The 14,144-nt window shown below is 42.2% G+C and overlaps 1 protein-coding gene across 1 annotated transcript in view; it reads left to right on the forward strand.

The window, feature by feature from the left end:
• The first annotated feature begins 1,085 nt into the window (after positions 1 to 1,085).
• Positions 1,086 to 14,144, forward strand: part of ints1 (integrator complex subunit 1) — a 40,034-nt gene continuing 26,975 nt past the window's right edge. Inside the window, 22 exon segments of the mRNA XM_080009068.1 lie at positions 1,086 to 1,121; positions 2,058 to 2,177; positions 2,264 to 2,554; positions 2,716 to 2,912; positions 3,050 to 3,187; positions 3,287 to 3,446; positions 3,551 to 3,656; positions 4,340 to 4,526; positions 5,970 to 6,115; positions 6,213 to 6,354; positions 7,102 to 7,278; positions 7,381 to 7,497; positions 7,499 to 7,707; positions 7,816 to 7,893; positions 8,403 to 8,560; positions 9,555 to 9,651; positions 9,770 to 9,861; positions 10,746 to 10,806; positions 10,901 to 11,098; positions 11,941 to 12,070; positions 12,169 to 12,348; positions 13,880 to 14,029. Of these exon segments, the coding sequence (XP_079865194.1) occupies positions 2,123 to 2,177; positions 2,264 to 2,554; positions 2,716 to 2,912; positions 3,050 to 3,187; positions 3,287 to 3,446; positions 3,551 to 3,656; positions 4,340 to 4,526; positions 5,970 to 6,115; positions 6,213 to 6,354; positions 7,102 to 7,278; positions 7,381 to 7,497; positions 7,499 to 7,707; positions 7,816 to 7,893; positions 8,403 to 8,560; positions 9,555 to 9,651; positions 9,770 to 9,861; positions 10,746 to 10,806; positions 10,901 to 11,098; positions 11,941 to 12,070; positions 12,169 to 12,348; positions 13,880 to 14,029 (3,069 nt within the window). The 5' untranslated portion in view covers positions 1,086 to 1,121; positions 2,058 to 2,122.

The following is a 14,144-nucleotide window of genomic DNA, read 5'->3' on the forward strand; positions in this document are numbered from 1 at the left end:
AGCAGAACAGATATCTGGGAGCTTGGTGTGTGTTATTCTCACTGGTATTCATTTTTAATTTACAATGGGAAGAAAAAAAATTATATTCTCACATAAATGTCTGCTTTTCCAGGGGCAAAAGAAAACAACCAATCAGCTTCTCAAATAAATACAATAATGTCAAATGAGAGAACTACGTTGGCTTTTATATTGGGATCTTGTGCATTGTTAAGACCTAAACACACTGAATAAAATGGAGGCCGAGGCAACACAGTTCATGTTGGTGCAGTAGACGTCGCCTCCTTAGGCAGAAATAATAATTATAAAGCAGCATCAATAAGTAAAAGGAGGTTCAGCAACAGAAGTGGCTTTGTGTGTCCGAGCAAAGAAGGGACGCCATTCATTCTGGAACAGAGGGGAGATAATGGAGTTGTAACTGAGAGCTCATCTATCTATCTATCTATCTGTCTGTCTGTCTGTCTGTCTGTCTGTCTGTCTGTCTGTCTGTCTGTGTGCCTGCCTGCCTGCCTGCCTGTCTGTCGGTCTCTTTTGTAAGCAAATGATTTTTACTCAGCTGTTTTTTACTCACATTTACATAGAGCATATTAATAATTCTACATTTATACATATATCTTTAATATCTATACTGTATTTTATGACTATTCTATTTTGTTTTACTATATTGTAGCTGGCTCTCTGTACAACCATTTCATAGCCAGCAATATCTGCTTTCATGCTCTTTTGTTGTGCTTCTGAATCTTAATAAAGCCATTTGATATTTATGTGATGATTTTTATTTAATTGTTTTGGGGTCATTGCATCTGTTCTAAAACGTGTCATATTTTGTGTCATATTTCATATTCTCCTTTCAGTAAATGAGAAGAGGTCAAAAGAGGTCAGAGTGAAAAACAGATTAAATAGTTGAATATAACAACAATAATAACAACAACAACAACAACAACAATAATAATAATTATAATAATAATAATAATAATAATAATAATAATAATAATGAGGATGGTGTAATACACGGACACTCCAGTAGGTGGCGCCATATGAGCTTCTGATGCTCTGTGACGTATTATTATATCATTGAAGAAGACGGCGTCAACACAGAGCACAGCATTATTCTCACTAGCTAGGTACATGTTGTGATTGATTATTTGGAATCTAATACATCCATTAAAACTGTGCCAACCGGATAATCCATATTTCACGAAGCATAGAGATGTGTGAGCCGTTTCTCGCCCTACATTGTTTAGGCAATGAGTGGACATTGCCGGTGCTTCGTATGCTAATGCTAAGCTACGGATGCTAACAGTACAGCGCCGAGAGCTCGTTAGTTTGAGTCTTTTCTTGTGTATTTAGTTCATCATAGTCTGACGGCTGTGGTTTAAAGCGGACCTTTGGCCAATTTTGTGGTGAATTAATAATTTTACTAGCCATTGTTTTTAGCTGTATAGTCAATGGTACTTGTTTTATGGTAGCAAACTTATTTTACACACCGGGCTGGGCGATACACCGATATCGTGATATGCGACGAGATGTCGTGATGTAGTTAAATATTGTCTTTAAGTCTGCGTCACAGTACAGTAACGCATGTGTATGTGGGTCAATGTGTGTACGCAGTGTGCACTACCGCTAGCTGCTATACCGGTATTGTGATGATTTATGTTGTTACAACAAAAATCACAGACAATATCTAGGCTGGTATATATATATATATATATATATATTACATGTTTTCTTTCAATGTTGCATTACACTTAAGTAATACAATTTCCTAAACGTAGACTGTTCGAATCAGTGCCTCTAACTGCTTGGTCATAATATCCACATTACTAGTGAATTGTTTCCCAAATAGAAATATCTCATGAAAGCACCGGTATCCATCCCACAATACCATCAAACTATTGATATTGACGTGTCAAGAGATATCCTGACATTGGATTTTGCCAATATCGCCCAGCCCTATGTACGCTATAACTTATCTTATTTATCTTATCTTATTAGTTCATCTTATGTCTACTTTTGTAAAAAAATGCTTTTTGATAAATATATTTTCCTGGTGGTTAAAGCTTTCCAGGTGAGATCAGCGGGGGGAACCTGCCCAGTCTGATGTCAGGTGTGCCACTTTAAAGCCATGAATCGCCCAAAACCCACTACGCTCAGGCGCCCGAGTGCGGCCAAGCCATCGGGTATGTAATTAACCTCTTTCGAGCCACTCCCTCACACGGAAGCGCACACGGATTTTGGGGTAACTTTAATGTTTGTCCCTCACCAGGTCACCCTCCGCCGGGAGACTTCATCGCTTTAGGGTCGAAGAGTCAGGGCGGGGAGTCCAAAGCACCCGCCGTTCTTCTGAAACCGGCGTCCACGGGCATAGTCCCGGACCGCAAGAGAGAGACTTCCTCGGTTCTGCCCTCCTCTTCGGGTCTGTCCAGCCTCGCCAAGCGTCCCAAACTCTCCTCCACCCCTCCGGTCAGTGCCCTCGGCCGACTGGCTGATGTTGCAGCTGCGGACAAGAGGGCAATATCGCCATCCATCAAGGAACCGTCAGTGATACCTATCGAAGGTAAATCCATTTATGAGAGACAAAAATATTAACCCCGTGCTGTTGTGTATCTGGGTGTAGGGCTTATTTGGGTACGTCAACTGTACATCTCTAGAAATGTTGAGTCCTTATCCAAAGCTTTTGGGTGTTGGAGAGTGAAGCCGTTCTCCCCGTGTCGGCAGTCCCGCCCGCTGTCCTGCTGGATGAGATTGACGCTGCAGAGTCTGAAGGGAATGACGACCGCATCGAGGGGCTGCTGTGTGGAGCCGTCAAGCAGCTGAAGATGAACCGTGCCAAACCCGACATCACACTGTACCTCAGTCTGCTGTTGCTGGCCAAAATCAAGCCCAATGTCTTTGCTACCGAAGGAATTATCGAGGTAAGATGTACCGTCACAATGGAAAAACAGCAAAATATACTTTGCCCCCGTTTTGCCGTTTTCAGGCTGTCTGAAAAAATGTCAAATGACAAGCCGTTTTTTGTGCCCTTTCTTCTGTCCACTTTCCGTCTCGACAGGCCTTGTGCAGCCTCTTGCGCCGTGATGCTTCCATCAACTTCAAAGCAAAGGGAAACAGCCTCGTGTCCGTGCTCACTTGCAACCTGCTGATGGCTGCGTACGAGGAGGACGAGAATTGGCCCGAGATCTTCGTCAAAGTGAGAATCTCGTAAAATTCTCACAAAAAATATCTGTATTTTAGCAAGTTGCGATTTTTGACCTTCAAAATAAACTCCCTTGGGATCTTATATTTACAGGTGTACATCGAGGACTCCCTGGGAGAGAGGATTTGGGTGGACAGTTCCCATTGTAAAAACTTTGTGGACAACATTCAGACGGCCTTCGGCACCAAGATGCCCCCGAAGAGCATGCTGCTGCAGGCCGACACCGGACGCACCGGGGGCGATCAAAGCGCGGGTACGCACCCCAAGCACACGCCAGGTCATTAGAGGGCCACGACCCCCTCGTGGAATTCATGGTTCATAAATGACACCGTGGCCCCCCTGCCTTTTATTTTCCAGGTAGTAGCCCTCATCCCTCCACTCCGGATGAGGACGACAGCCAGACCGAGCTGCTCATTGCGGAGGAGAAACTCAGCCCCGAGGACGATGGGCAAGTCATGCCGAGGTACAGAGGCCATCCACTGTCGTATCGACCGGACATTGTGAAGAGAGTGCGGAGTGTTTCTGTAAATGAAGAGTTCAGGGTGTTATGTGAGAGAGCCGATCCCCAAACGTTTTAGTGAAGTGACACATTCTGCCTCTTGTCAATAGTCTGCAGCCCTTTTGTTAGATTTGGTTCTTTATTTTGTCCTGTATTGGTTAAACCAGATGTCACATTTACTGCTATTTGTCAAATAAGAAAGCGGATTATCAAAATATGTTGTGTGTACGATTAACTCATAGATTTTTCACCATGAAATTCACATTGATGACTTTCCATGATAAGAGGAATCGGCCACTTTTCGATACCAATAAGATCTCCTCTAAATAGGAATCCATTCATAACAACATAATTTCCTAACTCTTCCAATTTTACTATAACCGTCTGAGCAGACTGGCGAAAGCAATAAAGGTTTAAAAAACAAAACAGTGGAATAATCATATTAACTCGAACGAAAAAAAAAGCAAGAACATTAACATGCAGACGTGTTTAGAATAGCTTTATGTATTTCACCACATTGTGCACGTAGATCCTGTCTAGCTGCTTTTGCTAACCCCCCTCAGAGCCGTCCTGTTAAATGGGCTCCCAGATGAGTCTGGCATGACGAGGTAAACCTCACGTCACCTCTCCCCTCTTTGACCCGGCAGGTACGACGAGCTGGCTGAGAGCGTGGAAGACTACGTGCTGGACGTGCTCAGGGACCAGTTAAACCGCAGGCAGCCCATGGACAACGTGTCCCGCAACCTGCTGCGCCTGCTCACCGCCACCTGCGGCTACAAGGAGGCGCGGCTCATGGCCGTGCAGCGGCTGGAGATGTGGCTGCAGAATCCCAAGGTGAGAAGTGGAAACATATCGGGCCCCCACAACTAGCGTTGTACAGCATGTGCAATACAATTGGATGGCACAATAAAGTACAATACAGTACACTTTTTTTCACGATTCTGAATTGCATAACTAACATTTTTTCACAAAGTTCAATTCTATGATGTATTTTGCTTCATAGAATTTGCTTCGAAATAAATTGTGTTTCTTAAAGTGAGTCGTCATCAATTAGGTCATGTTGTTAAAAAATCATGTATTTGATATTCATCCCAAATTTATTTAGTTGGCACTTCATAACAGAGGTAGATATATACTTCATCCCCAGTGGTAAATTGCAGAACGTTCACAAAAAAGCGAAGTGCGCTCGATTAAAAAAATATATATCCCCACTATCTCAAGAAGGGCTAGGTATTGGTACTCAATACCTGGAAGGTATAGACCCGAAATAACCCAATATCAAGTAGTATCAAAACTTCTCCAGTCAAACCATACCCGCATTCCATCCTTATTGCACCTAGATCTGGGAAAAAAAAAGAAAAATTGTATGCTTTTGCTCGCAGCCAATCACCGCAAGCGTTCTTTGATTTGTCGCGACGTGTGATTGACCCACTACCACAGCAATTACAAGCCAGCCAACCATCACAAGTGTTTTTCGACTTAATGCGACATGTCATTGGTTCACTACCACAGCAGCAGCTACAACAGTCTGTTGAAGGACAGGTTCACAGTGTTTCAAGTCCGTCTTAAAACAGTCGTCCATATGAACAGTGAAAGAGGTTTTCCTCGTTGTAATCATTCCTCTTGTACTGGCTGTTTGTTAAAAATGACACGGCCCAAATACTTAATTTTACAGTTTTGTACAGTTATATAATTAATATTTCCATGATTTGAAGACTTTCAAAATGTGTAAAAATCATTTGGATGGGGAGGAGTGGTGGCATTTTACGCAACTGAATGCTTCCATTCACATGATGGGTATAGCAGAGAGAAAAAGAAGGCATCGAAGTACTCTTTCGGTATCGGTATCACTTCAAGGGAACTGATATTGGTACTGGTATCGAAATGTTTTAAACGATACCCAGCCCTTACCTCAAGTGACCGAGAAAAACAAATCGACCGCACAAACGTTGGAGAAATGAAGTGACCACGCGTCTTAGAGTAAGAACAAGGGTCAACCTGGATGTTGGGGGAAAAACAAAAAATGTTGCCGCATGTTGTGTAATCCACCCGACACAGAAGCTCTCATTCATTGCCACTTTCAGTGAATTTGGTCTACCAATAAAACACGATTCAGTTAGTCCTCCGTAACCCTCATTTCTAAAAGGAATTATTCTTTTTATCATCTTTTCTTTAAATGCATTCTGTACTCATGATACATTGCCGGAGTCCGACTAAACGTTTTCTGCCCTAACAACAGTGTTATCTATTCGCATTTTTTCACGCGTATGTCCGCAGTTGACTCGACCGGCGCAGGACCTCCTCATGTCCATGTGCATGAACTGCAACTCCCACGGAGCCGACGACATGGAGGTGATCTCCAACCTGATCAAGATCCGCCTCAAACCCAAAGTTCTCCTCAATCACTACATGCTGTGTGTCAGGTCCGTCACGCCCCTCTTTTTGGTTCCGTAAATCCGTCGGCCGTTTGGGCGACTGGTCGCCGGGGAAACTGACTGTCGCCTGGTTTGTGTTGCCAAGGGAGCTGCTGAACGCGCACAGGGACAACCTGGGCACCATGGTGAAGCTGGTGATCTTCAACGAGTTGTCCAATGCCAGGAACCCCAACAACATGCAGGTGCTGCACACAGTGCTGCAGCACAGCTCCGAGCAGGCTCCCAAGGTGCGACTCGTCTCCCGTCGTTCTTCCAGTTCTGTTTTTCTCCCGGTGGAATTAAGGGAAGGAGCGACGACACTTTTCCTGTACCGATGAAAATCTTACGTGTCGTCCCGCACAGTACTGAACCAGTCTGCTGAGTTAGACAGTTGGTTTTAATGTAATTAGAACATGGAGTGGATTTTCTTTTCATTAGAGATGTGTAAAAAAAAAAAAGAAAGAAAATCAAGTCTCCTTTCTTTAATATTTTGATAGGTTTAACCTATTACATAATCCAGTGGTTATTATGCATTGCGGCAGCCACAACTTTTTATGGTGAATATGTAATAATTGAACACATTTTATAATGGAAAAACGTAGCCCGGTCTGATGAATCTCGATTTCTGCTGAGGCACACAGATGGTAGGGTTAGAATTTGTCACTAACAGCATGAATCCATGGACCCAACCTGCCTTGTGTCAACAATCCAGGGCGGTGGTGTAATGGTGCGGGGAATTTTTTTCTTGGCACACTTTGGGCCCCTTAATACCAACTAATCATGGCTTGAATGCCACAGCCTATTTGAGTATTGTTGCTGACCACGTGTAGACCAAGAAGTATAAGTACACTTGAATCATACTTGAGAAATTTCCCTATAAGCAAATAACACCCGCTGCCAAAATGTGGCAAAATGTCTTATTTATTGTGAAAAAGCTTTGTCCTGCACATTTTATCCCGGGCTGCTTTGCTCAAATGTTCCCTTTCTTTCCACAGTTCCTGGCCATGGTGTTCCAAGATCTGCTGACGAACAAGGACGATTACCTACGCGCCTCCCGAGCCCTGCTCCGAGAAATCATCAAGCAGACCAAGCACGAAATCAACTTCCAGTCCTTCTGCCTGGGCCTGATGCAGGAGCGAAAGGAGGCCACCTACCTGGAGATGGAGTTCAAGGTGAGAACCCCGCGACCTCCGCCCGTCCTGGTCGGGTGCCCCGGCGCCGATCGTACGCCCAGGTTGATTCAGGGGCCGTCCCTCCTGCTCTCTCTCCCACAGGAGCGGTTTGTCATCCAGGTGACAGACCTGCTGACGGTCTCCATGATGCTGGGCATCACCGCGCAGGTCAAGGAGGCCGGAATCGCGTGGGACAAAGGAGAGAAGAAGAGTAAGTTCTTCGTATTTGCTCATCCGTGGTTTGCGTTTGCCGTTGGGCGGGCTGCTTCACCCTCAAAAAAATACGTCTCTGGTTTTTCCCCTCTCAGATCTCGAGGTCCTGCGGTCGTTTCAGAACCAGATTGCCGCCATCCAAAGAGACGCCGTGTGGTGGCTTCACACTGTGGTTCCCACCATCAGCAAAGTCGGCGCTAAAGACTATGTCCACTGGTAGGCGCCAGCGTGAGCGTTAGCAATTTTAATTTGGATTTTGTACGTGGCCTCAATTGGTAAAACAAGTGACGTTTTTAACGCATCTCCTCCTTCCACCCTTTTCAGCCTCCACAAAGTGCTGTTCACAGAGCAGCCTGAGACCTATTACAAATGGGACAACTGGCCACCGGAGAGCGACAGGAAGTGAGCCTTTTTCATCCATTATCACAAACCTGTTTAAAAAAGGAATATTTCCTTTGGTCCATGACGCCACTGATAGGCCTGTAAGTGATGGTGATGAGGGCTTTCATGATCATGTCATGATCACATTTTTACGATTAATAGCCATACAAATAATTGCAATTTACAATTAAATTATCTTTTTTGTCCATTTTATGCTGCTATCATAGTATAAACCTATATGAATTAATATTGCAGAAGAGCTCTGAACATTGTTGCGTAAAGGTTCAGGTAGACAGTTCATTTTCCTCAACCCATCTGACAGAAACTCACCTAATTCACATTCCAATTATTGTGACATTTCTAACGATGTGCTTTAAAATTCCCTGACCATTTGTATGGAAACATGATCAGGGAGTCTTGACGATTTTACAAAACTGTTCGCGGCCGGCTCGATTACTTGTGACTATTCTCAACATTTGTCCGGGGTGATTTTTCAGGATCTCTCTTTCCTTAATTTTCTCTCCCGCCAGTTTCTTCCTGCGGCTCTGCTCAGAGGTCCCCCTGCTGGAGGACACGCTGATGCGCGTCCTGGTGATTGGGCTGTCGCGGGATCTGCCCCTGGGCCCGGCTGACGCCATGGAGCTCGCAGATCACCTGGTGAAGCGGGCAGCAGGGGTTCAGTCTGACGGTTTGTGAATAACGCTATCACTCTTACACGTTGGTGTTCAAATCAGTATTGTTTTTTGTCTTTTTTAGCTAATTTGACCTTCATTAAATTACCAGGCAGCACATGATACAATCTACCAGCAGAGGAATTTGTTTTCCAACTAATACGGTTTTCATCTAATAATATTTCAAGTGTGTGTGTGAAGTGTGTGAAGTGTGTGAAGTGTGTGAAGTGTGTGTGTGTGTGTGTGTGTGTGTGTGTGTGTTTGTGAGGTCTGACTGAAAGGTTCAAAGACTTGGCATTTTTAGCATTTATTATCTTCTGTCCCCTTCCAAGAAGTCTCTCCCTGATAATTTGCAGTTTTCCCAAAGTGTTGCGTATCTAAGTTCTGCCGTAACATTTTCACAGATGATTGGAACGTCCTGGACTCCCTTTCCTTTTAGCACCATTAGATTTTTTTTTTTTTGCAGGGGAACAGAAAAAAAATCACATGGATGAGATTGGATGAATAAACCGTATAGAGTGTGTTGCATCACAGGAATTATTTTTTTTCTAACAAAATTTCATGAATAGCATATTATGTGGTGGTTGCTTCCAGTTCCATCCTTCAATTGAATTAAAACCTCTATAAAAGGCCTGATTGACTCTTAGATCACGAGTAATAGATTCCTGATGAAGAGCACCCTCTAGGAAAAACTGTTCTCTACAACCTTGAACTTTATATAACTTATTGAGCATAATAAAACAAATATATGTATACTTTTCACATTTTTATTCTAATTGTTATTATTTATCTATTATTATTATTGTTTGTATTTATGTGTTTGTACATCATTTACATTATTTGTGGGGTTTTTTATGCTGTACACGGCTTTTGTTTGATATGTGTACTTGTTTGTATACTAGCTGTTGTTTTGAGACATACTGTACTATATAAATGTATTTACAGATATGGTGTCTTGCTCAAGGACACTTCAAAAGCTTAAGTGTTTACTTCTTACTACTTACTTTCCAGATCTGGATGTTTTGAGAGTGGAGAGGATTCAACTCATTGACGCCGTGCTCAACCTTTGCACATACCACCACCCAGAGAACATTCAGCTGCCGACAGGGTACCCGCTCATGTTCTTAATACTTATATAGATAGTGTTTAGTATCATAATAAAAATAGTAGTATAATGTCGTAATTTGTCATTGTAACATAACAAATGACTCTTCCTTTTATTGAAGGTATCAACACCCAAATCTGGCTATATCCCTGCTGTACTGGAAGGCCTGGCTCCTGTTGCTCGTGGTAGCTGCATTCAATCCACAAAAAATAGGTATTGAGGACAGTTTTCCAGATCTGGTTAATGCTGTGAGACACATTAAAATAAAATGGTGAACTAACTAGCGCTGCCCCCAAATAGTCAACCAAACAGTAGTCGACGAGAAGAGTCTTAGTCGACCAAGTTTTTCATTGGTGGGTTGGTCACTGGAGAAAAAAAAAAAACTCCATTCGGGAGCTGAGCCTTGTCAAAATTAACCATCTGGCTGGACTGCGAGAGGGCTTTTAATTTGAAACAAATTTTACCTAAAATAAATGTTCAGTCTCCTTGCTAGTTCTACAGACGCATTCATAAAAATAATTACAGCTTTTGATGGACGGCTTTTCCGGTAATTAACAGGGGGCTAGCTTCATGCGTGCGCACCGCACATCGCTTTTAAATTAAATTAATATTTTTTACTCTGGTTATAAGTTATATTGGGTTGTATTTACTGATTAAATTAACAAAATGTTCAGTCCCCTTGATGGTTGTTCCAACACATGCAGACTAGGGATGTTCTTAACAATTAATTTCCCTGATGTTTAAACAATTGTTTAAATTATTTTAAACTTAGACTAGTTGACTAGTCTAAAAATCTGAATAAATATTATGTGTATTATTAAAAATATTGCATATATTATGAGAGAGATTTAGAAAAATGTTCTTTATAACATTACATAACATATCATAATCACGTTCTTCAATAACCAAACCAGACATCCGTTCTGCCCCAACGGAACGGGCAGAACGGATGTCTGTACTTGCTGAAAGACATTTCTGAAAAAACAGAACAGTGATATTTGATTTTGTCAGTATTGCCCAGCCTTATGAGGTGTCTTGCCATAAGGTTGTTCTTGTCTGTTGTTCCTCAAACACACAGTATCACTTGTTCCCCTCAGGTCTGGCTGCCTGGGATGGCTATCCCATGCTGAAGATGCTGATGGAGATGGTTATGACAAAGTTAGTCAAACAAAAAGTTAAATATCATCCCATATCCTGATTCTACATTGTTGAATGAATGACGTCTGATCTGCTTTACCCCTGTCCCCTACAGCAACTATTCCTATCCTCCGTGCACTGTCGCCGACGAGGAGACAAAGACCGAGATGATCAACAGGGAGCTGCAGATCTCCCAGAGGGAGAAACAGGAGATTCTGGCCTTTGAGAGCCACTTGGCAGCCGCCTCCACCAAACAGACCATCACCGAGAGCAACAGCTTACTGCTGTCCCAGCTCACCAGCCTGGACCCGCAGTAAGAGCTTGCCGTCTGACTGTTAAAGAGAAACTCACCGCTACTCACTATGTGTAAGCGCAGGCCAACTGCGCAAAGCCTGAAGCTGTAACAAAAAACAAAGAATCTCCTTTTGAAAAAAAAAGCTTATAATTCAGTAAGACAGTTTTTATGTTGTACTGAAAAAGTAGTCATAAATCCTGCATTTTCGTGAGGTTCTTCAGCAGTAATACGTTTCTCAATAATACAGCATTCAGTGAAGCTGTGCTATGAACAGTATAAATCACAGGAACCAACATTTGAATAAAAACTTGATTATAAATAATAAATAAATAATGAACTTTTAAAGGAATCCATCTTCAATTAAGTTACAGTATTCCTTATACTATTCCTTATTCGTTACAAACTCAAACAGGATGAATATTATTTAATTCAATAAATCATTATCTATTGACTTCCTACAAAAGGTTTTTTCCCAGCGGACCAACATTTTAGAATGGCCTGGTTGGAAGAAGGGCCAACCTATGTTTTAACACATAGGTGCAAGATCTTACGTTGTGGGCTCTGCAAAGATTTTTGTCGGCTTTCAGTTTTCTGTTGTTGTCATGACGACATTGGCAAAAACAACAAATAAATTGATCGGAATAAGGTGCACTAAAGAAAGTGTCAGTCTTGGAGCGAAAAAAGAGATTAAACCTGAATGTTGTGAAAAAAACCATTGTATTTTCAAATGGAATTTTTAGCCTTTTGAACTGCCACTTTAAATACATTTTGTGTGAATATACTGTTTATTATATACAATATTTTTGACTGTTGGTGCTGTCATAGTAATAGGGATTTATCTCATATTTTTGTTTTTCCAGGGGTCCTCCTCGTCGACCTCCGCCCCAGGTCCAGGAGCAGATAAAGAGTCTCAACCAGTCCCTGCGCCTTGGTCATCTCCTCTGCCGCAGCCGCAACCCTGACTTCCTGCTCAACATCATCCAGAGACAGGTGCCATAGGAAACCCCACCGCGACCGAAACCCGGCTTGGCTCGCCGGCATCTGACACCCGGTGTTTACGACTGTTGTGCGTCCTGGACTCTCCGCAGGCTTCTTCCCAGTCCATGCCGTGGCTGGCGGATTTGGTCCAGTCCAGCGAGGGGTCCTTGGACGTGCTCCCCGTCCAATGCCTGTGTGAATTCCTGCTTCACGATGCTGCAGATGAAAGCTTGCCCATCGAGGATGAGGAAGAGGGCGAGAGCAAGGAGCAGAGGGCAAAGAAAAGACAGGTAATTTATAACAGAATATTAAGATGATAGGAAAAAAGATGTTCAGAATGTGACAAAATGCATACTATTTATGTAAGTGTTTATTAATATTACTAAGACTCATTATCGGGCACGGTTTCACAATTAGATTCAATCCGATATTGATGAGAAGCTCATGATACAATTCCTGATCGATATCTTGACATTTTATACATAATGACAATTGCTTATGAGGATACCATCTGACGAGCATTCGAAAAAACAAATTCAGTTCAAATTGAATTTAAAGGGGACCGATTATGCTTTTCCCTATTTTCTGTCATATATATAATGTTACAACGTGGGATGTTCATAGTAGCTGTGGCCAAAGTGTCAAATAATGAGGTAAACTAATAACAGAGTGTGATCGCTGTGAACAAAACGCTCAGGCTTTCGACCGCTCTGAATGCTCGGTTTGCAACGTTTTTTTCTACTTTCTTTATATGGTCATCTGCTGTGCATTTCTCCAAACAAAACCAATACAAATTGTGTGTTTTTATTGTAGATGTATTTATTTTATTTTATTTGATTTTATTTCACAACGTTTCCAAGAAACAAAATATCCCCGCGTCCAAGAGTCCCGTCGCGGGACGGCAAAGAAAATCAGTAGATCTAATATGAGTGAAGATTCAGCGACTGGATTGATTATTTCTAGCCTCAGATTTGTTCAGAAAACAGATTTTGGTGTACTGATGAGGTGAAATCACTCAAAGTTTGGGAGTAAATACAACAAAGATGGAAGCTATTCTAAAACGCCATTGGCTCACTGAACCCAGAACTTCTGCTCAAACCCGATTGGCTCGCAGACCTCGGGTCCTCAGGAGGGTGGCTCCTCTCACTTGAACAGCCCGTTTTGGAACAAGAGGGTTATGGAGGCATGTAACAATGACTCAAATGCATAATCTGAGTGATATTTTCAGAAAAAATCTTCAAAGGCATGTTTTGGGGACCCGCAGAGACCTTTATTAATTTGTGTAAAAAGGAGCATAATAGGTCCCCTTTAAATACTAAAATGGTTGCATAACGTCCAAACCAATTATCAGTCTAACAATTTTGTAATCTATTCTGAAATTGAAAGAATAGAATTAAATTGTATCAGAGTGTCAATTTTTCTCCTTTCAAACCCAGCCCAAAATAAACATTTTAAATTGATTAAATATAAGTGGATTTTGGATGTGTAATCAACTCCAACATGATAATAAGGTTGATGTGATCGTTGCTATTAAAAGTATTTCCATCGTCTTGAATGGAAATTACAAATTGAGGGTCATACCCTTTACATTTCGATGTTGCAGCGTTTTGCCCCTGAACCCGGCGTGGAAATGAAAGTTGTGTTTCCGTGGGAGTGGGACATTTTCTCCATGTTGACCTTTTCGAAAACGGGAGCCTTTGTCGATCCGTCCAAACATGTCATTTCATTTCATTTCAAACATGTCATTACATTTCACTGCATATATGTATGAAAGTATGTATATGTATGTGACAAATAAAAATCTTGAATCCTCCCTGCCAGAGACAACAAAAGCAAAGGCAGCTCCTCGGGCGGCTGCAGGACCTTCTTCTGGGTCCTAAAGCGGACGAGCAGACCACATGCGAAGTGCTGGATTACTTTCTGCGTCGCCTCAGCTCCTCTCAGGTCGCATCACGGGTCCTGGCCATGAAGGTACTGCATGGAACTGAGATTAGGGCTGTCAAAAAATCTCTCATGAAATTTTAGTTGACGATTTATTGTCATACAAATAATAACGGTCAACAATTTATTTGTCTGTTTTGTTGTT

This window comes from Zeus faber, assembly GCF_960531495.2.
Source record: "Zeus faber genome assembly, chromosome: 11".
NCBI lineage: Eukaryota > Metazoa > Chordata > Actinopteri > Zeiformes > Zeidae > Zeus > Zeus faber.